The sequence below is a fragment of the Scyliorhinus torazame genome, chromosome 4 (assembly GCF_047496885.1).
Source record: "Scyliorhinus torazame isolate Kashiwa2021f chromosome 4, sScyTor2.1, whole genome shotgun sequence".
In the NCBI taxonomy this organism is placed as follows: domain Eukaryota; kingdom Metazoa; phylum Chordata; class Chondrichthyes; order Carcharhiniformes; family Scyliorhinidae; genus Scyliorhinus; species Scyliorhinus torazame.
The window spans coordinates 190,496,996-190,523,465 of NC_092710.1; the positions used below are offsets into that span (position 1 = coordinate 190,496,996).

Here is a 26,470-nt window from a genome sequence, read left to right on the forward strand (position 1 = left end):
CTCTTCCAACATCTTCCATCGGACTGCGAGTTTGTCTTCTTTAAACAGGGAGAAAATAAAAGATAGGTTGAAGGCTGAGTAGCACGGATCAGGGAACTGCAATCCAAAAATGGTGAGAACTCAAGGGGCTATGGGCGTGTTTGATGAAGTGGAGACATGGAAATCTTATGAGGAAAACAAAAAGTTCCAGTCATTCCTTAAAGACAATCAGACACCAGCTGTTTCTCAGCTGAGTTGTGAGGAAAACATTCATGTTTCTACAGAATTTAGTACACCCAGCTAAACCTGGTGACAAGTCATATGATGAGTTAATGACTGCCTTGCAAGAATATTTCTCTCCCCATCCGCTGTTAATAGCTGAAAGATACCGCTTTCACCAACGTGCACAGGAAAGTTCATAATTTTTTGCATTGCATCGAAAGCTGGCAAGGTACTGAAAATTTGGCTATAACTTGACTGATATTCTGCGCAACCGATTAGTTTATGGCCTCAGGTATGTTGCCATCCACAGGATTTTGTTGACTAAAGGTGTATTCATCCTGAAATCTACTATGGAATTCGCAGCGTCTATGGAACTTGCTGCCAGAGAAGCTTTACTGATTGGAGTTCGAGCTTAAATCCATAAGATCCATGAGAAGCTGGTCCACCAAGAGCCTACCATATCATCACTGCAACCAAATGACATGAGGTTTGAGATTGTTGGAGCAAGGAGAACAAATGCAAAAATTGTGATAACCTTGGTCACATTGCCAAGGCACGTTGGCCACACCAACCTTCTTCAGCACAAAAATACTGCAAAGTTACAGGGTGAGTTTACCAGTTGAGTGATCCAACTAAAGACTCGCTGAGTACCAAAGTGTCAAGTCATCTTAAGAAGGGGCGGCATGTGGCGCAGTGGTTAGCACTGGGACTGCGGCGCTGAGGACCCGGGTTCGAATCTTGGCCCTGGGTCACTGTCCGTGTGGAGTTTGCACATTCTCCCCTTGTCTGCGTGTGTTTTCCCCCCCACAACCCAAAGATGTGCTGGTTAGGTGGATTGGCCATGCTCAATTGCCCCTTAATTGGAAAAGAAAAATAATTGGCTACTCTAAATTTATTTTAAAAAGTAATCTCTTTAGGAATTTAAACTTGGGGTGGGATTCTCTCAGCCTGGGGCCGGGCCGGAGAATCCCCGCGACCAGTGCGATTCGCGCCACACCGCCCCGATGGCAGGACGCGACTCTCCGCAGAGCGGGGCGGGACCAGAGGCTAGGGACTGGTCTATTGCCCTGCGCCAATCCCATTTTTGGCCCAACACGGAGTTCTCTTCCCCCCCCCCCCCCCCCCCCCCCGGACTGGGATTCCGGATATTATTGCTGGGGAACGAAAATTCCCTCCCTTTGTCATTATTTGTACTGCAAGTGTACTTTTTAATTTTCGTACTTTTGAATTGGATTTTAAATTGAACGAGGTGTGCTGAACAGAGCACGTTTCTCAAGCTTTTGCCTTTGAGAACTTTGTTACAGAGCATGAAAGAGGTAGCATCAAATCCCTTTGAATATGATTCGATAATTTACCCCTGCTGCATTAATGTGAATCTTCCCACTTGTCACGACTGCTCTCTTTGTGATGTCTGAGTAACATGGCTAATTTATTGTCATTTGAAAACCATTTTGCACTGCCTTCAAGAAGCAAAGCTCCTACTGGGAACTGCATTGAGTCAGCGCAAATAATTCCATATGGCAGAAAGAAGAGACTTTCATTTCATCAATGAGTTGGATTTGACATCCGAGATGAAAGAAAACTGTATCAGTCTGTACGCAAACCAGCCTTTCTCCCACGTGGATTTCACTACCACAGGGAGTGGTTGAGGCAAATGAAAACTGGGTACATATGCGAGGGAGAAGGATACTCTCTGGCCATTATCCTTGGTTTCTGGACTTGGTAAAACCCAACCGAGGCTGATTCCATTATTGCACTGCATCCCAAACTATCATTTATACTGTACATAATCATAATTTCAGTGAGCAATATTATTTATATTTTGAGCATTTGAAACTCCTTGAATGCTAACTCAAATGAACAAGAAGGAGCTGTTGCACAAAAATGTGTAACACCAGCTTTCTTGTTTTTAGCATCAAACGATCATTGCTAAAATATAGATTTCGAAGTGTGATTCTATGTATATGCAAATTGGAGAAAAGTAGAGGTGAGGCAACGTTCTTATTGTTCTCAGTCCCCAGACCACTAGAAAGTGTCGTCAAGAAACACTGCTTTATGGTGTGACAATGCAGAGGTGTTATGTACTGTCATGAATTCTGTTCTTACTCAATGCTTTGTCATTTTTATTTCTAAGACTATATCACCACATTTAGTTGTGTGCAGTTGCCTGTTTAGCTGCGAAGGAACAGCTGATATACATGTAATATTTGTTTGCTATCACCATTCTACCAGTGAGACCAAAGCTGGCAATGGCGCTATCAGAGAGTTTTAAATATAATGGGTGTGATTTAACTAAATGGGAACAAAGTCCCACAGCGACCGTGTTCAGCCGCGTGTTTCCTGGCGCTCGCAGGAACGGGAAACACAATGCTATATAACGTCACTGGGGTTAGATAGGAGGCCTCAGCGGGGAATACACGGCCGGAGCCGCACATAGCCCTTGTTTCTGCACTGAGGAGCTTCGTTCACTGGAACTCCTCAGTATAACAACAGATTGGGATATCATTTTTAAATGGCACACCGATTTCTGGAGCCCTTGATGCGACCCCTGACCCTCCATGTCCCAATTCACTATGAGGGGGTGCCCCCCCCCCCCTGCTGGCAGTGCCAGGGTGCCAAGCTGGCAGTGCCAGAGTGCCCAGGTGGTATCAGCAGTACCAGGGTACCAACCTGATCAAAGGGCAAGCACCTGGGGGCCTCCAATCCTGTGGAGATTCGCACGGAACGGAGTTCGCCCAAGGACTTTGAGGCGAAAGGGATCAATCCCAACGCCTTGGGTGCGTCGGGAAGCTGCATATTAGAGGAGGCTCTAATATGCAGATTTGCCAAAACGGCCTAACATTTATATGGCAATGACTCACGAGATCGCATTAGATCTTGCGAGGCGTTGCAAGCTGGGTAGATCCTGGGAGCGGCGTCTCTTGGCTTCTATCAGCCATGCTGTGTTGCCGTTCATTTCTAATGTCGTTAAACCGTCACCTCAATAACTTTGTAAGTTCTTGTTATACTTCACCTGCTTCACCATACTTCACTTGCTTCTGTTAAACTGTTCTTTTCTGAAGCTAGGTCAGGTGAAAACTGCTTGCTCTGTTCAAGATTTTTTATTTATTTACAAGATGTGGGCGTCACTGGCTAGATCCGCATTTATTGCCCATCCCAGGTGCGCTTGAGAAGGTAGTGGTGAGCCCCCTTCTTGAACTGCTGCAGTCCATGTGGTGTATGTACATCCACAGTGCTGTTAGGGAGGGAGTTTGAGGATGTTGCCCCAGTGAATGAACAGCAATACATTTCCAAGTCAGGGTGGTGAGTGAATTGGAGGGGAACCTCCAGGTGGAGGTGTTCCCAGGTATCTTGTCTCTCTAGATTGTAGTGAACAAAGAACAAAGAAAAGTACAGCACAGGAACAGGCCCTTCGGCCCACCAAGCCTGCGCCGACCATGCTGCCCATCAAAACTAAAATCTTCTACACTTCCGGGGTTCGTATCCCTCTATTCCCATCCTATTCATGTATTTGTCAAGATGACACTTAAACGTCACTATCGTCCCTGCTTCCATCACCTCCTCCGGCAGCGAGTTTCAGGCACCCACTACCCTCTGTGTAAAAAACTTGCCTCGTACATCTCTTCTAAACCTTGCCCCTCGCACCTTAAACCTATGCCCCCTAGGAATTGACCCCTCTACCCTGGGAAAACATCTCTGACTATCCACTCTATCTATGCCCCTCATAATCTTGTAGACTTCTATCAGGTCGCCCCTCAGCTCTGTCGTACCAGTGAGAACAAACCGAGTTTATTCAACCTCTCATCACAGCTAATGCCCTCCATACCAGGCAACATCCTGGTAAATCTCTTCTACACCCTCTCTAAAGCCTCCACATCCTCCTGGTAGTGTGGCGACCAGAATTGAACACTATACTCCCAAGTATGGCCTAACTCTTGTACAGCTGCAACATGACTTGCCAATTTTTATACTCAATGCCCCGGCCAATGAAGGCAAGCATGCCGTATGCCCTCTTGACTACCTTCTCCACCTGTGTTGCCCCTTTCAGTGACCTGTGGACCTGTACACCTAGATCTCTCTGATTGTCAATACTCTTGAGGGTTCTACCATTCACTGTATATTCCCTACCTGTATTAGACCTTCCAAAATGCATTACCTCACATTTGTCCAGATTAAACTCCATCTGCCATCTCTCCGCCCAAGACTCCAAATGATCTAAATCCTGCTCTATCCTCTGACAGTCCTCATCGCTTCATCGCTATCCGCAATTCCACCAACCTTTGTGTCGTCTGCAAACTTACTAATCAGACCAGTTGCATTTTCCTCCAAATCATTTATATATACTATGAACAGCAAAGGTCCCAGCACTGATCCCTGCGGAACACCACTAGTCACAGCCCTCAAATCAGAAAGGCACCCTTCCATTGCTACCCTTTGCCTTCTATGACCTAGCCAGTTCTGTATCCATCTTACCAGCTCACCTCTGATCCCGTGTGACTTCACTTTTTGTACCAGTCTGCCATGAGGGACCTTGTCAAAGGCCTTATTGAATTCCATATAGACAACATCCACTGCCCTACCTGCATCAACCATCTTTCTGACCTCCTCGAAAAACTCTTGTCAAGTTAGTGAGACACGACTTCCCCTTCAAAAAAACGTGCTGCCTCTCGCTAATACATCCACTTGCTTCCAAATGGGAGTAGATCCTGTCTTGAAGAATTGTCTCCAGTATTTTCCCTACCACTGACATTAGGCTCACCGGCCTGTAGTTCCTTCGATTATCCTTGCCACCCTTCTTAAACAAAGGAACAACATTGGCTATTCTACAGTCCTCCGGGACATCACCTGAAGATAGTGAGGACCCAAAGATTTCTGTCAAGGCCTCAGCAATTTCCTCACTTGTCTTCTTCAGTATTCTGGGTAAGATCCCATCAGGCCCTGGGGACATATCCACCTTAATATTTTTCAAGATGCCAACACCTCTTCTTTTTGGATCTCAATGTGACCCAGGCTATCTACACACCCTTCTCCAGACTCAACATCCACCAATTCTTTTTCTTTGGTGAATACTGATGTAAAGTATTCATTTCGTACCTCACCCATTTCCTCTGGCTCCACACAGTCCTTCAGTGGGCCAACCCTTTCCCTGACTACCCTCTTGCTTTTTATGTATGTGTAAAAAGCCTTGGGATTTTCCTTAACCCTATTTGCCAATGACTTTTTGTGACCCCTTTTAGCCCTCCTGACTCCTTGCTTAAGTTCCTTCCTACTTTCCTTATATTCCACACAGGCTTCATCTGTTCCCAGCCTTCTAGCCCTGACAAATGCCTCCTTTTTCTTTTTGACGAGGCCTACAATATCTCTCGTTATCTAAGGTTCCCAAAATTTGCCATATTTATCCTTTTCCCTCACAGGAATATGCCGGTCCTGAATTCCTTTCAACTGACATTTGAAAGCCTCCCACATGTCAGACGTTGATTTACCCTCAAACATCCGCCCCCAATCTAGGTTCTTCAGTTCCCGCCTAATATTGTTATAATTAGCCTTCACCAATTTAGCACATTCACCCGAGGACCATCCTTGTCCACCAGCACTTTAAAACTTACTGAATTGTGGTCACTGTTCCCGAAATGCTCCCCTACAAAACCTTCTACCACCTGGCCGGGCTCATTCCACAATACCAGGTCCAGTACAGCCCCTTCCCTAGTTGGACTATCTACATATTGTTTTAAGAAGCCCTCCTGGATGCTCCTTACAAACTCTGCCCCGTCCAAGCCCCTAGCACAAAGTGAGTCCCAGTCAATATTGGGGAAGTTAAAGTCTCCCATCACAACAACCCTGTTGCTTTTACTCCTTTCCAAAATCTGTCTACCTATCTGCTCCTCTATCTCCCGTTGGCTGTTGGGATGCCTGTAGTAAACCACCAACATTGTGACTGCACCCTTCTTATTCCTAATCTCTACCCATATAGCCTCGCTGCCCTCTGAGATGTCCTCCCGCAGTACAACTCTGATATTCTCCCTAACCAGTAGCGCAGCTCCGCCCCCCCCCCCCCTTTTACATTCCCCTCTATCCCGTCTGAAACATCTAAGTCCTGGAATGTTTAGCTGCCAATCCTGTCCTTCCCTCAACCAGCTCTCTGTAATGGCAGCAACATCATAGTTCCAAGTACTAATCCAAGCTCTAAGTTCATCTGCCTTACCTGTTATACTTCTTGCATTAAAACATATGCACTACAGGCCTCCAGTCCTGCTGTTTTCAGCAACATCTCCCTGTCTGCTCTTCCTCAGAGCCATACTGGCCCTATTCCCTAGTTCTCCTTCAATATTTTCACCTTCTGACCTATTGCTCCGGTACCCACCTAGTGGTCATAGGTTTGGAAGGTGCCGCCTCAGGAGCCTTGGTGAGTTACTGTGGATGGTACACACGGCTGCTACTGTGCGTCGGTGGTGGAGGCAGTGAATGTTTGTGGAAGGGGTACCAACCAAGTGTAGCTGCTTTGTCATAGATGATGTTGAGCTTCTTGAGTGTTGTTGGAACTGCACTCATCCAGGCAAGTGGAGAGTACTCTATCACACTCCTGACTTGTGCCTTGTAGGTGGTGGATAGGCTTTGGGGAGTTTGGAGGTGAGTTACTTGCCGCAAGATGCCTTTGACCTGCTCTTGTAGTCACAGTTTCAATATGGCTAGTCCAGTTCAGTTTCTGGTCAATGGTAACCCCCAGCATGTTGATAGTGGGGTATTCAGCGATGGTGATGCCATTGAATGTCAATGGGCAAAGTTTAATTAGAGTCTCTCTTGTAGGAGATGGTCATTGCCTGGCACTTGTGTGGCGCAAATGTAATTTGCAACTTGTCGGCCCAAGCCTGGATATTGTCCAGCTCTGGCTGCATTTAGACATGGACTGCTTCATTACCCGAGGAGTCGTGAATGATGCTGAACATTGTGCAATTATCAGTGAACATTCTGACCTTATGATGGAAGGAAGGTCATTGATGAAGCAGCAACAATTAATGGTTGGGCCTAGGACATTACCCCAAAGAACTTCCGCACTGATGTCCTGGAGCTAAGATAATTGACCTCCAATCATCTTCCTTTGTGCCCAGTATAACTCCAACCAGCTCAAGGAGCTTTGCTGGGCTCCTTGATGCCATGCTCGGTCAAATTCTGCCTTGATGTCAAGGGCAGTCACTCTCACCTCATCTCTGGCATTCAGCTCTTTTGTCCATGTTTGAACCAAAGCTGTAATGAGGTCAGGAGCTGACTGACCCTGGCAGAACCCAAACTGAGCATCACTGAGCAGGTTATAGCTGAGCAATTGCCGTTTGATAGCACTGCTGATCATTCCTTCCATCATCCTACATGTGTTTTATAAACCTCAATGTGGAGTCTCCAAAACTGAAAGATGTTGATATTATTTATCTTTTTGTTTGCAAGATTATTATTATTGACTGAATACCTGATTTCCTTCCAAAGTAAGTGCATAGAAATAATGCACTCGTATACTTCACATTCTCCTGCATATTCCTCATCACTCATCATTTATTTTTCCTCTTCCAACTATTTATTCAGCTCCCTTTTGAAAGCTACTATTTACATCCACCAACCTTTCAAAGAATGCATTCCAGACCATAAGGGCTCTCTGCATTATTAAAATAAAATCGCTTCCTCTTTCTTTTTCACAGTAACTTCATTGCAGTGTTAATGTAAGCCTACTTGTGACAATAAAATATTATTATTATTTTATGGTTCTTTTGTGAATTATGTTCAATTTGACTCCCATGGTTACCTAAATCTTCATATCTTGTTGGACAGACTGGATGGACCAGTAGATCTTTTCTTATCCATCGCTGTTTGCGTGTTCATATATTCCTTGTGATTTTGAATATTAAATCTGACCTCTAAGATGAACAATCTCAGCTTCTCCAGTCTCTCGTGTAACTGAAGCACCTCATCCATGGTATTATTCCATTAAATGTTAAATTTCAATCCATTGCAAATTTTTTTTTCTTGAAGGCGGAGGTGAGACTTTGTTGATGCATGAGCTCTCATGTATCAATTCCTATCAGTTAGCCTTCATGTGCAACTTCAGCAGTCAGCTTGCCACTTGATATTTTGTAGAGTGGGGTTTAATTTATAGGTGGCACACACTGCACTTTATTGCAGTGAAATGCACTGTGCATCAAGGCATTGTGTTGCGGGACACTGTAGAATTCTGGCACTTGTATTGGCAAACCTACAAATAATCTAAATTTCAGTGAAAAACGTTTTGAGTGTGCAAATGAAGAATAATTTAACTAAAGTTGATCTTTTCTTGAACGTTCAACTGTTTAGCCGTTTACGTTTGACACCATGTAAACTAGCCTAGTTGGTGCTGTATTCCCACTTTGTTTGATTATTCATTGAGTGCTATAAGCAGGGAGAAGACCAGAGTACTGGTGAATCGCATGACCAGGGCTGTAGATAGGGCTTTCAACTAAATAGTGTGGGGTTCAGTTCATAGAATCATAAGATCCCCACAGTGCGGATAAAGGCCATTCAGCCCATCAAGTCTGCACTGACCCTCCGAAAAAGCACCCGACCCATGCCCAATCCCCCATCCTATCCCGCAACCCCACCTAACCTTTGGACTCTACAGGGCAATTCAGCATGGCCAATCCACCTAACCTACACATCTTTGTATGAGAAATTAGGAAATCAAAGATAAAAGGGATCATTGGAGTTACAGGTTAAGTTTTTTCAAAATCTTTTTATTCAGAAATGTTTTTCATTATATTAAGGTCAAACAAATCAATAACCTACATTGAAAAATAAACCCTCCCACATCTACCCTGCACCACCCCCTCCTTCCACCCCGCCCCCAATCTCCCATGGACAAACAAAACTTAACAAAAACCAAACCCTCCCCAGCACCTGCCGATGACCAAATCCCTGAAAAAGGAGATGAAAGGCCGCCATCCCGAGTAGAACCTTCCACCAACCCCGCCATGGTGTACTTGACCTTCTCAAGATACAAAAATTCCATCAGATCACTCAGCCAGACCGAGGCACTGTGCAGTACCAGGGACCTCCACCTGAGCAGAACTCGCCTCCGGACTATTAACGAGGCGAAGGCAAGGACGTCCACCGTCACTCCCGTCTGGCGAGTCCGACCAATGCACCAGAAATAGCCAGCAATGGGCACGGTTCCTGCTGAATACCCAGAGTCCCTGACATGGTGCTGAGAATGGAAACCCAGAAGCTTACAAGTTTAGGGCAAGACCAAACATCTGTGTATGATTCGCCAGCCCCCTAGAACAACATTCACACCTAACCTCCACCCCCCCCCCCCCCCCCCCCCCCCCAGAAGAAACCACTCATCCGCGACCTGGACAAGTGCACCCTGTGCACCAGATCGTACAACAGGAGGTGGAGTTAACCCTGTGAAGAGCCTGACTCCACAGCCCCCCATCAAAAACCGGATCCAGCTCACCCTCCCACTTTCTCTTTACTTCCTCCAATAATGCCTGCTCTGTCGACAGGATCCGGCCATAGATATCTGGAATTTTCCCCTCACCCAACTCCGCCAGGGATAGGACACTGTCTAAGAGCGAGGGCGACGGTGCTAGGGGAAATTAAGAAATCTCCTTGTGCAAAAAGTCACAAACCTGTAAATATCTCAAAACATTAGTTTGGGGAGGCGCGGTGGCACGGTGGTTAGCACTGCTGCCTCACAGCTCCAGGGTCCCGGGTTCAATTCCAGCCTCAGGTGACTGTTTGGAGCTTTCACTTTCTCCCCCTGTCTGCGTGGGTTTCCTCCGGGTGCTCCGGTTTCCTCCCACAGCCCAAAGATGTGCAGGTTAGGTGGATTGGCCATGCTAAATTGACCCTTAGTGTCCAAAAGGGTAGGTTGGATTACGGGAATTGGGTGGGGTGCTCTTTCTGGGAGCCAGTGCAGACTCGACGGGCCGAATGGCCTCCTTATGCACTGTAAATTCTATGTATGTTCTCAGGAGCTGGAACTTCTCCAACAACTCCTCCATACTAGCGACCCTCCCTTCAATAAACATGTCCCCAAACCTCTTCAACCCTTCCCTCCCCCATGCCCTGAACGAAAAATGAAATGAAACAAAATGAAAATCGCTTATTGTCACAAGTAGGCTTCAAATGAAGTTACTGTGAAAAGTCACCACATTCTGGGGCCTGTTCAGGATAGAATGAGTTCAAGTCAGATGGCACAAAGAAATGGGTCCTGTAAATGGGTACCAACCCTGACATAGAGCCCAACCGAAAATGCTGCCTAAATTGCCCCCATGTCCTCAATGTGACTCCCACTACCGGGCTCGTGGTGAATTTTACAGGGGAAAACTGAAGCGGGGCAGTGACCAGTACTCTCAGACCTCGAACCTCTACACAAGCCCACCTCCATCCTCCACCATATAGAATCTGGATCGATCCCAGCACCTTCTCAATATTTACAGTCCAATAACAAAATAGCAAATTAGGTAGCCCCAAGCCCCCCAGCTGCCTCTCTCTCTGTAGAAATGCCTTATGAATCCATGGGGTCTTGCCCTGCCCAAAATAAGGAGGATATCGTTTTATTGACCCGACAACAGAAAGATTGGGGGAAACGACTGGACGACACTTGATATAAAAACAAAAAGCTCAGGAGGACGTTTGTTTTTACAGTCTGCACCCTGCCCGCCAAAGCCAGAGGAAGGATGTGCCATCTTTTCAAATCAGCTTTAACCCCATTCACCAGACTAGTAAAGATGGTATAGCGAGGCCAATCATGGGCCACCTGGATTCCCAGATAACGGAAGCTAGACCTGGCCATGCAAAACAGCAACTTCCCCTGATCAGCTCCCCTCCCAGGTGGAATTTACCACAAAGTGTTCACTTTTGCCCAGATTCAGCTTATACCCTGAGAAAGAACCAAAACTCCTAATTGGCTTTATTATCTCCTCTACGTTGAAGAATGAGTCAGTGTATCATGCAATATCTGCATACAAAGACACCCGATGCTCCTCACTCACAGCCCCCCCCCCCCCACCCCCACACACACACACACTCGCCCCTCCACCTAGTGGATGAGCTCAACGCAATGGCCAGAGGCTCAATTGCCAATGCAAATAAAAGTGGAGACAATGGACAACCTTGTCTTCTACACCTGTTCAATTGGAAGTAACCCAAACTCAGGGCATTGGTATGCACACTCGTGGTGGGGGTTCTGTACAAAAGCGAATCCATGATATAAATTTTGGCCCAAAGCCAAACCTTCCAAGAATTTCAAATAGGTATTCCCAATCAACTCTATGGAACGCTTTTCCAAGAGGAGAGATTGTCATTGATGCAGTTTTTTGGATGGGTTGTCCTTCTCGGTGTTGGAGTAGGGAAAAGGGAAGAGTTGGAGGTGATGATGGGGTGAGTGGAGGTTATGAAAGTTATCGGATTGATGCAGTCAGGTAAAGCTCCAGGTCAGGATGGATTCCATATCGAATTCAATAAAACGTTTGCGGGTCAGTTGACACCACTGTTACTGGATATGTTCAATATTTCCTGATCCCGGGGAGGGTGTTGCTGGCCACATTGGCGCAGGCATCGATTTCCCTGATCCTGAAGAAGAATAAGGATCTCACGGAATGTGGGTTATACAACTGATTTCATTGTTGAACTCTGATGCTTTGATGAAAATGTGGAGAATAAACAGATTTGAAAAAATAGTTGAACGCTGTCGCAAAGTTGTTGGCGATAATGTTGGCAATGCATTTGGAGCCCTGCCTTCCAAGGGTGATTTCGAAGGAGCAGACTGGTTTTGTTAAGGGCCTGCAATTATCGTCCAACGTACAGCGACTGTTAAACGTCGTTCTGTCCCCTCACTCTAGTGCCTGAGCCAGAGGTAATTATTTCAGTGGACGCTGAAAAAGCGTTCCATAGAGTTGACTCGGAATACCTATTTGAAATTCTTGGAAGGTTTGGCTTTGGGCCAAAATTTATATCATGGATTCCGCTTTTGTACAGAACCCCCACCATGAGTGTGCATACCAATGCCCTGATAAAAGGCTTCAAACATAGCATTAACCTTTCCAAGAGGCGAAAACCAACCCACCACCCGAATTTCTTATCTGCACTAAAGATGATTGGCCTTATCCCCATAGTTGTAGAAGGTCCCCCTCAAGCGCCACAGCTGGTTCACCACCTTGTCGGTCGAGAGCAGCTCGAAGTCCGTCTGCAGTTTCTTTCTACTCGTCAACAAATTCAACATCGGGGCAATTGAGTATTGCCGGTCCAACTCGAGGATGGAACGCACTTGCCTCTGCCTCTCCACCCTTCCAAATTTATCCTTATGCGCCTTGTAAGACGTTATCTAAAAAACAGATTCAGTGCATCCCATAGAGTGGGAAGCGAGATCGCCTCGCTCATATTGAACTCGATGTATTCACCAATGGCGGAGGATATACGCTTGCAGAATCCCTTGTCCACCAGCAACGCCGTCTCCAATGTCCATGGGGGTTGTTGAGAAGGGCTCGGCTCCAACATCAAATCCTCAAAATATGCAGCATGATCAAAAATAACTATTGCCAAATCCCCCACCTCCTTCACCCCAGGAAGAAGAGACCTACCCACCATAAAGGAACCAACCCGCGAGTAGACCTGATGGACGTGAGAAATAAAAAGGTAACTTCTTATCCCTCGGATATATACATCTCCACGGGTCTAGGATCCAAACCTCAATTGAACTTCCACCCCCAAAATTAATTGATGTGAATCAAGATCCGGAATTAAAGCCAGTACCTTATTGATAAATCCCGTATCAGCCCAGTTTGGTGCACCTTCGTTAACCAGGAACACTGACATGCCCGCCAATAACCCACTGGCAATTACATTCCTTCTGCCTGGATCCACCAATATTTTAGCAACTGAAAAGGGCACTCTCATGTTGATAAACGCTGCAGCTCCCGGGCACTACTGTCGAAACCCAAATGGTATACCTGCCCCAACCAGTCGTCCCGTAGCCTTGTTGAATGCTGTGTACCTTCTAGCCAGTTCTGTATCAACGTCTTAACACATCCTGATGGCATCGCCCTCCAATCTAAAATCTTTATGGTCCTTCATTCACCTCAGGACCTGTTCCTTGTCTTGCTACCTGTGGAAACTGACAATAATCGCCCGTGATGGTTCCCCAGATCTGCCTTAGTGACCGATGGGCCGGTCCAATTTGGGACGGGATGGCAATCTCCCCTTCCCCACCATCTTCCCAAATATCTTGGACATATATATAGACCCTCTGGCAGCCCAACAATTCTTAAACTTTGGAGCGATTTTCGAGATCGTCCATCTTGGCCTTCAACGCTTTATGCCTTCAGCCAGCAACACCATCTCCGCCTCTAGGGAGACAACCCGTTCACTCTGGTCTGAAAGTGCTACCTCCACTGCTTGCATCACCGCGTCTTGCTTCTTTACCTTCTGAACCGCCTTCTCCAAGGCAGCAACGGACGGGGACTGGAGCTCCTTCCTTTGCCTGAGCAAAGTCCTCAGCGACTGCCTGCCTCTGTTTCTTGAATTCGTCCATCAAGAAGCTTGCCAGCAACTCAGCCATCCACTAAGAGGCCAAAGTCACAGCAGGAGTCTCCACTATTTCTCCACCGACGAGGTTCAAGGGGCTTCTGAGTCTGACGACAATGCTTTGACTGACTGCTGCCTTGTCTTATACTTGTTGGGCATTACCTTTATGTGGGGGCCTTATCCCCATCGAACTAATGACATTTTCCCTGAACATCACCCATAAGTTGGGTGAAAAGGGCCAAAACCGAAGTATCCTGGGGGAACTGCTCACCACATAGCCACCACCAGAAGTCCTCAGAAGTGCAGATTGCAGGCAGCATGGTGGCACAGTGGTTAGCACTGCTGTCTCACGGCGCCGAGGTCCCAGGTTCGATCCCAGCTCTGGGTCACTGTCCGTGTGGAGTTTGCACATTCTCCCCGTGTTTGAGTGGGTTTCGCTCCCACAACCCAAAAGATGTGCAGGGTAAATGGATTGGGCACGCTAAATTGCCCCTTAATTGGAAAAAATGTATTGGGTACTCTAAATTTATAATAAAAAAAGAAGTGCAGGTCAATGATGAGGACTTTAAATGAGTTAAAGTGGGGGGCGCTCAGAGGCGGTTAGTAAAGTTTTCAGAACAAGCATTAAATCAGAGAGTATGGAAAGCGGCAGGAAACTAACTTCAGGCACAGCAGGTAAGGGGACAACTGTGCAAAGGGGGCATCAACGCAAGACTGAGGATGTTGTACCCAAATGCGCGTAGTATACAAAACAAGGTTAATGCGCTTGTTGCGCACATTGAAATTGGCCGGTACGATGTTGTGGGCATCACAGAGACGTGGCTGTAAGGGGATTGGGGCTGGGATCTAAATATCCAAGGATATGTGTCCTATCTAAAGGACAGGCAAATGGGCAGAGTGGAGGAGTTTCCTTGTTCGGAAGAAATTAAATTAAACCGATTGCAAGAATCGATATAAGGTCGGAAGGCGGAGTATCTGTGGGGGTAGGGTTGAGGAATCGCAAAGGAAAAAGACCCTGATGGGAGTTATGTACAGGCCCCCGAGTAGTAGTCAGGATGTGGGCAGAAAATAAATCCGGAGATAGAAAAGGCATATAAGAAAGACAATGGGCGAAATTCTCCCCCAACGGCGGGATGCCCGCCGACTGGCGCCAAAGCCGGCGCCAATCAGACGGGCATCGCGCCGGCCCAAAGGTGCGGAAGGCTCCGCATCTTTGGCGGCCTAGCCCCAACATTGAGGGGCTAGGCCGACGCCGGAGGGATTTCCGCCCTGCCAGCTGGCGGAAATGGCGTTTGTTTCCCCGCCAGCTGGCGCGGAAATGCGGCGCCTGCGCGGGAGCATCCGCGGCCGCTGTCAGTTTCCCAGAGCATGCGCGGGAGCGTCCGCGGCCGCTGTCAGTTTCCCGCGCATGCGCAGTGGGGAGAGTCTCTTCCGCCTCCGCCATGGTGGAGGCCGTGGCGGAGGCGGAAGGGAAAGAGTGCCCCCACGGCACAGGCCCGCCCGCGGATTGGCGGGCCCCGATCGCGGGCCAGGCCACCGTGTGGGCACCCCCCGGGGTCAGATCGCCCCGCGCCCCCCCCCCCAGGACACCGGAGCCCGCCCACGCCGCCTGGTCCCGCCGGTAAATACCAGGTTTGATGTACGCCGGCGGGACAGGCAATTCCTGGGCGGGACTTCGGCCCATCCGGGCCGGAGAATCCAGCGGGGGGTCCCGCCAACCGGCGCGGCCGGATTCCCGCCCCCGCCCAATCTCCGGGAGCGGAGACTTCGGCGGGGGCGGGGGGCGGGATTCACGGCGGCCAACGGCCATTCTCCGACCCGGCGGGGGGTCGGAGAATGACGCCCAATATTACAATGATCAAAGGACTTCAATATGCAGGTGGACTGGGAAAATCGCGTTGCAGCAAATCTTAAGAAAAGGAATTTGTGGAATGTCTGCAAGATTTTGTTTTGGAGCAGCTTGTGGTAGAGTCCACAAGGGAATAGGCAATTCTGGATTTAATGTGTAATGAGGCACACCTGATTAGGGAACTTAAGTTTGTTGTTATTTACAACACAGAGGGTGGCCATTTCGCCCATTGTGTCTGCACCGGCTCCCAAAAGAGCAACGTAGGTAGTCCCATTCCCCAGCCCTATGTCCGTAGCCCTCTCAATTCATCACTTTCAAATATGTATCCAGGTCTCCTTTGAAACCCCCTATAGAATCCAACTCCAACACTCCCAGGCAGCGCATTCCAAACCCCAACATCTCTCTGAGTAAAGACGTTTCTCCTCATCTCACTCCTAGCTCTCTTGCTGACCATCTTGAAATTGTGACCCCTAGTCACTGACATACCAACCAGTGGAAACAGAATATCCTTCTTTACCTTGTCAAAATTGTTCAGAATTTTGAACACCTCCAGAAGGTCGCCTCTTAACCTTCTCTGCTCCAAGGAAAACAAGCCCAATTTTCCCTTGTATCTAAAATTCCTCATTCCTGGTATCATTCTAGTAAAACTCCTCTGCACTCTCTCCAGGGCTTTAACATCCTTCCTTAAATAAGGTTCCCAGAACTGAACACAATACGCCAAATGTGGTCTGACCAATGATTTGGAGTTGTGTAACACCACTTCCTTGCTTTTATATTCTATGCCTCTATATATAAACCGAAGGGTGCTATAAGCCTTCTTAACAACTGTTTCAACTTGCCTGGCCACCTTCAAAGAATTATGCATTTGAACCCCGAGGTCCCTCTGCTCCTGGGGGTACTCCCCTCAAAATTGTATCATTGACGATAGCACAGTGGTTAGCACTGTTGCTTCACAACTCCAGGGTCCCAGGTTCGATTCTCGGCTTGGGTCACTGTCTGTGTGGAGTTTGCACGTTCTTCCGTGTCTGCGTGGGTTTCCTCCGGGTGCTCTGGTTTCCTCTCACAAATTCCAAATGACGTGCTGTTAGGTAATTTGGACATTCTGAATTCTCCTTCTGTGACCTGTACAGGCGTCGGAATGTGGCGACTCGGGGCTTTTCCCAGTAACTTCATTGCAGTGTTAATGTAAGCCTATTTGTGACAATAAATATTATTATTGTATTATTATTGATCCTATGTTCTCTCCCCATGTTTCTTCTACCAAAATGCATTACCTCACATTTCACTGCATTGAAATTCATTTGCCAGGTATCTGCCCAACGGACAACTTGTCATTTAGGTGAAGGAACCCTGAGGGGGCAGTGACCACAATATGATAAAATTCATCCTGCAGTTTGAGAGGGAGAAGCTGGTATCAGATGTAACGGTATTACAATTAAATAAAGTAACTACAAAGCGTGAGGGAGGAGCTGGCCAGAGTTGATTGGAAGGCGAGTCTAGCAGGGAAGACAGTGGAACAGCAATGACAGGGGTTTTTGGGGGTCATTCGGGAGGCACAACAGAAATTCATCCCAAGGTGGAAGAAACATGCTAAGGGGAGGACAACGCATCCATGGCTGACAAGGGAAGTCAAGGCCAGCATAAAAGCAAATGAAAAAGCATACAAGGTGGCGAGGAGTCATGGGAAGCCAGAGGATTGGGAAGCCTTTAAAAGCAAGCAGAGGACAACAAAAAAAGCAATAAGGGGGGAGAAGATGAAATCTGAGTGTAAGCTAGCTAGTAATATAAAAGAAGTTAGGAAGAGTTTTCTACGATATATGAAAGGTAAGAGTGAGGCAAGAATAGACATTGGATAGCTGGAAATGAGGCTGGAGAAGTAGTAATAGGGAACAAAGAACAGGTACTTCGCATCAGCCTTCACGGTAGAAGACACCTGTGGCACACCAGAACTTCAAGAGAGTCAGGGACCGGTGGTGAGTGTAGAGGCCATCACTAAGGAGAAGGTTCTGGGGAAACTGAAAGGTGTGAAGGTGGATAAATCACCCAGACCTGATGGTCTACACCCCAGGATGTAAAGGAGAAAGCTGAGGATATTGTCGAAACATTGGTAGTGATCGTTCAGGAACCACTGGCGTCAAGGAGAGGCCCAGTGCACTGGAAAATAGCTAATGTATCACCCCTGTTTAAGAAGGAGGTAGAAGATGGGAAATTATAGGCTGGTTAGCCTGACTTTGGCCATTGGTAAGATTTTAGAGTCCATTCTTAAGGATGAGATTGCAGAGTACTTGGAAGTGCATGGTGAAATAGGATTGAGTCAGCATGGCTTTGTCAAGAGGAGGTCATGCCTGACAAATATGTTAGAGTTCTTTGAGGAGGTAGTGAGGAAGTTAAATAAAGGAGAACCAGTGGACGTGATCTATTTGAATGTCCAGAGGCCTTTGGCAAGGTGCCTTATAGGAAGCTGCTAAATAAGATAAGAGCTCATTGTCTTAAGGGCAAGGTACTGGCATGGATAGAGGATTGGCTGACTGGTTGAAGGCAGAGAGTGGAGATAAAGGGTCCTTTTTCAACTTGCCAGCCTGTGACTAGTGGTGTTCCGCAGAGGTCAGTGTTGAGACCACAGCTATTCATGAAATACATTAACGATCTGGCAGAAGGAACTGAGTTGTTGCTAAGTTTACAGATGATACAAAGATATGTAGAGGGGCAGATAGTGTTAAGGAAGTTCAGGAAGATTTTCCAAATGGGGAAAGGCTTCGGAAATCTGAAGCACAAAACGGACTTGGTGGTCCTAGTTCAGGATTCTCTTAAGGTTAACATGCAGTTTCAGTTGGCAGTTGGGAAGGCAAATGCAATGTTAGCATTCATGTCAAGAGGGCCAGAATACAAGAGCAGGGATGTACCGCTGAGGTTTCAGACCCACTTGGAATATTGTAAGCAGTTTTGGGCCCCGTATCTAAGGAAGGATGTGCTGGCTTTAGAGGGTGTCCAGAGAAGGTTCACAAGAATGATCCTGGGAGGGGTAGCAGCTCTTTAGTAATATTAGGAGATCATTAAACATAATTGTGACCCCGTTGGGGGGGGGGGAGTGCCGGAGGTGATTGTGTCAATGGTCACAGAGAAGGCTTTTGACCAGGTAGAGTGGAGGTATTTGTTCAAAATCCTGGGGCGGTTTGGGTTCGGGCATGGGTTTGGTTGCTGTATGCGTCCCCCATGGCAAGTATGTGAACGAATGAGAAGAACTTGGAGTATTTTGGGCTGCACAGGGGTACGAAACAAGGGTGTACACTGTCCCCGCTATTGTTTGTGTTGGTGATTGAGCCCTTGACGATGGCATTTCGGGCCACGGCTGATTGGCGGGGGATTGAGTATTCGTTATATGCCGATGACCTGACGGACTCGTTAGAAAGCACGGACAGAATTATGGGCTTACTGAAGAGGTTTGGGGCCTATTCGGGCTATAAATTAAATGTCGGGAATAGTGAGGTGTTCCCGGTGAATGCAGCAGGGTGAGCGACGAACCTGGGGGCACTGCCATTTAAGGTGGTGAGGGAGAGGTTCCGGTACCTAGGGATTCAGGTAACGCATGAGTGGGCCACGATTCATAGATGGAATTTGACGTGGTTAGTGTACATTGTGTACCTTGTGTTTCCCTATAATGTATTTTCTTTTATTTTCATGTACTTAATGATCTGTTGAGCTGCTCGCAGAAAAATACTTCTCACTGTATCTTGGTACACATGACAATAAACAAAAATCCAAAATCCATTATTTACAATCATCAGCTAGTTAACTGTCTGACTCAAGGGGCGGGATTCTCCGACCCCCCGCCGGGTCGGAGAATCGCTGGGGGCTGGCGTGAATCCTGCCCCCGCCGGTTGCCGAATTCTCCGGCACCGGATATTATGCGGGGGTGGGAATCGCGCCGCGCCGGTTGGCGGCCCCCCCCCCGGCGATTCTCCGGCCCGTGATGGGCCGAAGACCCGCTGCTGGAATGCCTGTCCCGCCAGCGAGAATCAAACCACCTCTCTTACCGGCGGGACAAGGCGGCAGGGGCAGTCTCCAGGGTCCTGGGGGGGTGCCCCCACGGTGGCCTGGCCCGTGATCGGGGCCCACCAATCCGCGGGCGGGCCTGTGCCGTGGGGGCACTCTTTTCCTTCCACCTTCGCCATGGTCTCCACTATGGCGGAGGCGGAAGAGACCCCCTCCACTGCGCATGCGCGGGGATGCCGTGAGCGGCCGCTGACGCTTCCGCGCATGCGCTGCAAGGCAAAGTCATTTCCGCGCCAGCTGGCGGGGCACCAAAGGCCTTTCCCGCCAGCAGGCGGGGCGGAAATCAGTCTGGCGCGGGCCTAGCCCCTCAAGGTGAGGGCTTGGCCGCTCAAGATGCGGAGAATTCCGCACCTTTGGGGCGGCTCGATGCCGGACTGATTCGCGCCGTTTTTGGCGCCGGTCGGCGGACATCGCGCGATTGCGGAGAATCCCGCCCAAGATCTCCATCCCAATGAAGGAGGTTGTCCTGCCTCCCAAGAACTGCCTGACAATCAGATGGCTGGTAATTTTGGTGCCAACAGTGCCAAAAGGAGCAGTGGCCACTGCTGAGATTGCAGGTTGACCCTGACAAGAAACATTGAGGAATTTAGAGCACAAGGTAAGTAGGGCTGACTTTTTCAGTGCCAGTCAGCAAGGTCCAGGAGAGGGAGGAAAGCTGGGGTTGGGGAGAGGGCAGGGAAAGGAGATGAATGCAGTCTTTCCATAGGGGTTTCTCCATTGGACACAGGGGGAGGTTTCTCTGTCCCGCCACGCCACATTTCTGGTTCGGCACGCCGGCGGGATTCTCCGTATCGCCGGCTGGTCAATGGGATTTCCCATTGTGGGGCAGCCCCACGCCGTCGGGAAATCCCCAGGCTGCCGGCAAAATGGAGCATCCCGACGGCGGAGAATTCAACCCTGGGTGTTTGTACAGGAGGGTCCCCCAGCTACCCGGATTCACCCGGTAAAATGGCGGCAGTGGCAGTAGGAGGCCCTCGGGGACATTAATTGGTCACTTATGGACCTCAGTTGGCCCAAGGGCAGCTGGACCCCCTGACACCTACCCCACCACTGGCAAAATTCCAGCAGCGGCTGATAGGTCATGGGCATGTGGGCCCCCAATGTTCCACCTGAATTTAGGTCCCTTCATCTGCCAGTCCATTCCTGGAGAGGTGGGGTGTATGATTCTGGCTACTGTTTGGTCAATGTGACATAGATTTGTGTAGCTTAACTATAGGTGAATTTAGTGAGATTGAATTCTGGCAAGGCAAGGGTGCTTGTTGAGTTACTTCATATTTCTACTGCCGTAGTGTTACTGCAACCCAGGCACAGCAAACTTTTAAAAGGTTCTGCGTTTGCTCGACAGTCCAGGAAATTATTAAACGGGTAATGTTGGCAAATAATCAAATGCCGAGTTAGCACTTCACTAATATTAGGATTAACTGAGATTTTGACACGAGTGAGCATGGATTCAAGCACACATGTGCTAAGCACCACTTTGCCTGGCCAGGCCATGAATCAAGGGTGGCAGTATAACTGATTCAAATGGCATGAAGCAGATACCAGGGTCAAACCGGCACCTGTTGTGCACCAGTATTGTAAAATTGTTTCCTCAAATGATAGCTTTGACTGAGCATTTTGATGCATTTTTCATTCCTTTGGACAATTCAAATCCTCAATCACCTCAGAAAAACGTGCCAACGATTCAAACTTAGCACTTTAAAAAAACACAGAGGCTTGAATATAATTCTCTGTAGAACCTCAAAAAGGACATTGTAATGATCCAAAATTTGCCTTTTAATGAACAATCGAGTAGGTGAATTTCACTTTTTGTTCATAATTCTTTGTGCAGGTTGTGAATTATTTCATTGTATGGCTTTGAAGTGATTGCTTCAGATTTTGTGAGCAGGTCATTAGTATCGGTGGAATACTGAGCACGCCACCCCACAGTTCTTATTAAAAGAGGAATTTCCTTTATATTGCTATGGATGTCTCTAACTAACTATCCTAAATTTGCATTTGGCGTTGGTAAGCACTGAGGACCATGTTTTCCATTAATATTTCATAATTAGCATGGTGCTTTCATCAAACACACTCGACAACAGGCATGCCTCATTTATTGCTGATCCTTTCCATCCACTGAGTATCTATTATGAACTTGAAAAGACTTATGTAAGATATATACACTGCACATTGAGGACAGTAAATGTATCAACCTTCTCCTTTTTGATGTGCAGGTATGCGACAAGGAAATGATATTGGCACACCGTACCGCTCGGTCATTTACCCATACACACAGGAGCAGATGGCTGCAGCTCTGAAATCCAAAGAGGCCTATCAGGAGGTATTGTGCATAAATGTTTAGAGGGAGATTATTTTCTTTAACTGTTTCGCAGCCAGACATGTGCAGTAATCGTATTTTTAAGCAACAATGAAGGTTTTGATGCTCTTCCAGCCATCTGGCTGCAGAGGTATAATTATTTATACAGAACTAAAATTTACAGCCGTCCTTCTGATTGTTTAATTGATATTGGTACGGTTTGTAACCTGATGTGTTAATGTTCGTTACTCCAGTTTTGCTCATAACTAGTTCTCACCATATTTCAAGATAAATATTTTTCAGTCATGGGCAGCAAGTGTTTGAGAAACAGGAAGGCTGGCCTACGTTTTCCAAAAGGGGTTGAGAAATCTTAATTCCTTTTTCCTCCCTGCCTCCATGTTGTCATCTTTTGGACAGAAAAATTAGCCTGCGAGCAGCTAGCACACCTTCCACGTCAATAAAACGCAGCAGATGTGGCACCACAGAGCAGAAAATTCACATTACGCAAAATAATCTCAACTAGTATGTCCAGAATATTCTCCCAGCTGTAACAAAAGAAATCAATGAATGTTTAATATTTGGGATGCAAAGGCCATTGGCCAGATAATGCTGCTCTACTAGGTAAAATTGTTTGACCTGAATTGAATGAAATTAGATTTTAAAACGTGCTTTATTTAAAAGTGGATGTAATTCTGCAGCCTGACTTCCCCCTCCCGTCGCACCATTCACAGAAAACAGTCAACATGCATGTTTTTGCAGAGCTGGAACTGAAGCCAGTGAAACTGGAACGGGTCTGAACGCATAGTGATTATGTTGTTGGACTAGTAATCCAGAGGTCAGAATGATAGGACCATGGAATGATTACAGCACAGAAAGAGCCCATTTGGCCCATTGTGTGTGTGCCGGCTTTCTGAAAGAACAACTCTGCTAGTTCTGCTCCTTTGCCCTTTCTCTCCAGATGATGATCAATTTCCTTTCAAAAGCCACGATTGAATCTGCCACCCCACAACACTCTTGGGCTGTGCTTTCTAGACCCTAACCACTCGCTGTGTAACTGTTTTTCTTCCTGTCGCCTGTTGTTCTTCTGCAAATCAGGTTAAATCTATGTCCTCTGGTTCTTGGCCCTTCCACCAATAAGCACAGAATCTCTTTATCTGTTCTGTCCAGATCCCTCAATGTTTTGAACATCTCCACCAAACCTTCTCTCAATTCTTCAAGGAGAGCCCATCCCAGCTTTGCCAATCTATTCACATAACTAAGTCTCTCACCCCTGGAACATTTCTGTAAATCTTTTCTGCACCCTCTCCAGTGCCTTTACATTTTTCCTAAATTATGTTACCCAGAATTGGGCATAATATTGAGGACTAACCAGTATTTCATAAAGGTTCATCTTACCTTCCTTGCTTAAATGTACTCTATGTTTCTATTTATGAAGCCCAGGATGCCTGTACACCATATTAACAACATTCTCAACCTGCCCTGTTACCTTCAATGATTTGTGCTCATATACCCCACACCCAGGTCTCTCTGCTCCTGCACCCCCTTTAGAATTGTAGTTTAAATTTACAATGCCTTCCCTCAATGTTACTACCAAAATGTATCGCTTCATACTTCTCTGCATTAAATTGAATCTGCAATGTGAGCTCAATTCTCTTGGAGGTCTGTCACTATCCTCCTTATAGTTCATGATATCTCCCGGTTGTGTGTCACCTACAACTTTCGAAGTGGTGCCTGGCACTCCCAAGTCTAGGTGATTATTATAAATCAAGAAAAGCAGCGATTGCAGTACCAAAAAACAATCATGTGCATAATTACACTCATGATGTTTCTCAAGGACAATGAAACACAATTATTTGCAGATATACTCTTTCTGCATTAAAAAAAACCACAATAGTAATAAGTATTTTTACTCATTGTACATGCTTTGCTGTATAACACGTACAGGTTTTCTACCCTATAATTCAGAAAACTGGAGTTAAAACCCTGCCATGACAGTCTAAAGATGTGAATTCAGTTGAAACTGATATTAGTAAGTGTGACCATGTCATAAAATTCCGACTGGCTCATTTAATGCCCTTTCGGGAATGGTGACTCCAACTCCACCCCAACTGATCTCTGAAGTGGCCTGACAAGCAACTCAGTTGTATTAATAACAGTATGGGCAATAAATGCCATTCAGGAGAAAACAAAATACCCACAGCTGAGAAAAAAATTATGTTTAAAAACATTAGCTGGCAGTTTTTACTGCTTACCCAATGACGCAGCATGTGATACTGTCGGTGGACTTTGTCAGGTTTTGATGCCAACCTTTCAAACTCTAGGTTTCACTTATTTCATTTGATTTCTCTTCAGTTAGTTATCTTACCTACACAAAAAAAACTTGAAAAGCACTTTAGGCTAATTTGTAAGTGGTTAAAATTAATGACTGAACTGAACCAACATATACTGATTTCAGTGGTTACCAATTAAAGCCAGTATGTCTGTTGGAGGCAGGTGAGACCTTTTGATAATAACATCTCTAGATTAGGAGCTGTATTATGCTGTTACCATTATTGTTATAAGTCTCGTAAGAGTATTGGTACATCCTGCATTGCTACTGTTTGTTGTTTGTAGCTGACACTGCATGAAATGTACTGCAGTGAAGAGCGTATTATGGTATGTAACCCTTTGAATGTTGCTGTGAGAATCTTTGCAGCAAAACCAATTGAATACAATTGCAGTGATTTTATAACTTACGCCATAGGTTTTATATCAGAAGTCTTGCTTACAGGATTTGAAATTTGACTTGTGAAATATTGTGCGTTCAAAGCAAATTGGTAGCATTTAAGACTGAGTCAGGATGCTGAGATTGATGGTGGACCTTTCCACAAAGGTGCTCAGGCACGTGGCAGTACTCTCCTTCAGTCCGTGCCAGTGTTAGTCAGGAGCTCCATGCTAGTATTTGAACATCGGTAGCGTAATTTCACAAGCGGAACATGAGGAACAGCTAAAATTGTGATTGTGGCCCTCTGATTCAGACCATCGCCCGCATACATTCCTGGTGGCATCTCAGCCAATCTCACTGCTCTCGCTGAAGCCGTTGAGTGGATTGTTAACCACAACATCTTTTTCAGACTTACGAACAATAAAAAAAAGTGAAAGTTGTAAAATATCAAAGAACTAAGGCGCAGTGCCTTGGACAACAGCTGCAGTTGAATAAAAACATCATCGTACACTTGGGCATTGGGATGTGAACCCCAATCAAAGGCCCCTATTGACCTGTCTTTACTTGGTTCTACAGCACAAGTTTTTTTACAGCGGTCCCAGGTTCAATTCCCGGCTTGGGTTACTGTCAGTGCGGAATCTGCACGTTCTCCCCGTGTCTGCGTGGGTTTCCTCTGGGCGCTCCGGCTTCCTCCCACAAGTCCTGAAAGATGTGCTATTAGGTGATTTAGACATTCTGAATGCTCCCTTATTTGTACTCGCACAGGCGCCGGACTGTGGCGACTAGGGGCTTTTCACAGTAACTTCATTGTGGTGTTAATATAAACCTACTTGTGACAATAACAAAGATTATATTATATTATTATATACTATATTATAATAAAGATTATTATGTGTAGTGCAGGTGACCATCCATCATCGCTGTTTTATTTACATCATACTTTACTGTCATTCTTTTTGACTCCCTCTGAGGCTTATATAAAATCTTGTGCCAAGAAGTTCATATTTTGAAGCCTCTAAGTCTTTAATTAGAAGAAAAACATCTCCTTCAGAGAGGATTTTTAGGCTATTGCAAAATGTTCAAGTAGCAACCGAAGAATGTTCAGGACCTTTGCAGGTAAAATTTGGAAAATTGCACTTACCTTATCCTGTGTGCAATCTTGAATGCTATTTGCAAAATTTCAGTACACTGTGAATACTGAACAAATATGTTGGGATTGTATTGTGAACCAGGGTATTAGAGACAAGGAAACAGTAGGGTCATGTGTCAATAACCAATGCACATGTTCTTGTGTAAAAATCACATGTTTTGTAATATTGTTATAGGGTGAAGTAGCTGTTTTATTGTAATTTACAGTACATAAATAGGCTCAAATTTTGTATTATCTCGATAAAATTATTGAAAAACAATTGTACAAATAAGTAACTAATTAATTGTTTTGAAGTCATTATGAATTTTTATATTAGAAGAATTAGTTGTTTTCACATTAAGTGAAAATTTATGAAGAATGACTTGAATATTAAAATGTATATTTTTCAGTGAACCAAACCACCAGCTAGCTACATTGCAACTACTTCTGGCCTAACAGGCAGAATGGTTAATGGAAAACTGTACTAAAGCTCCCTCTGGTGGTTTAATCTGTGCCTCCTCTGGCCTCCTCCATTACTTGTGTGACATCTGTGAGGTGCACTACAGAACTATTACCACGGCAACAGACTCCGTTTTGCCCTTTGATTTTCTGTGGAAAGTAAGTGAGGTCAGGGGTCAGGTGCATATTGTCACGCAGCTGTTTGGAAATCAGCTGTTGGCCTTGGCTATA

At 46.3% G+C, this 26,470-nt stretch overlaps 1 protein-coding gene across 2 annotated transcripts in view; it reads left to right on the top strand.

Moving 5' to 3' along the window:
• Positions 1-26,470, top strand: part of msraa (methionine sulfoxide reductase Aa) — a 576,857-nt gene that overhangs the window by 407,412 nt on the left and 142,975 nt on the right. For both annotated transcript variants that reach the window (XM_072499028.1, XM_072499029.1), the window contains exon 5: positions 21,865-21,971. In XM_072499028.1, the coding sequence (XP_072355129.1) occupies positions 21,865-21,971 (107 nt within the window). The remainder of the gene's footprint in view (positions 1-21,864; positions 21,972-26,470) is intronic.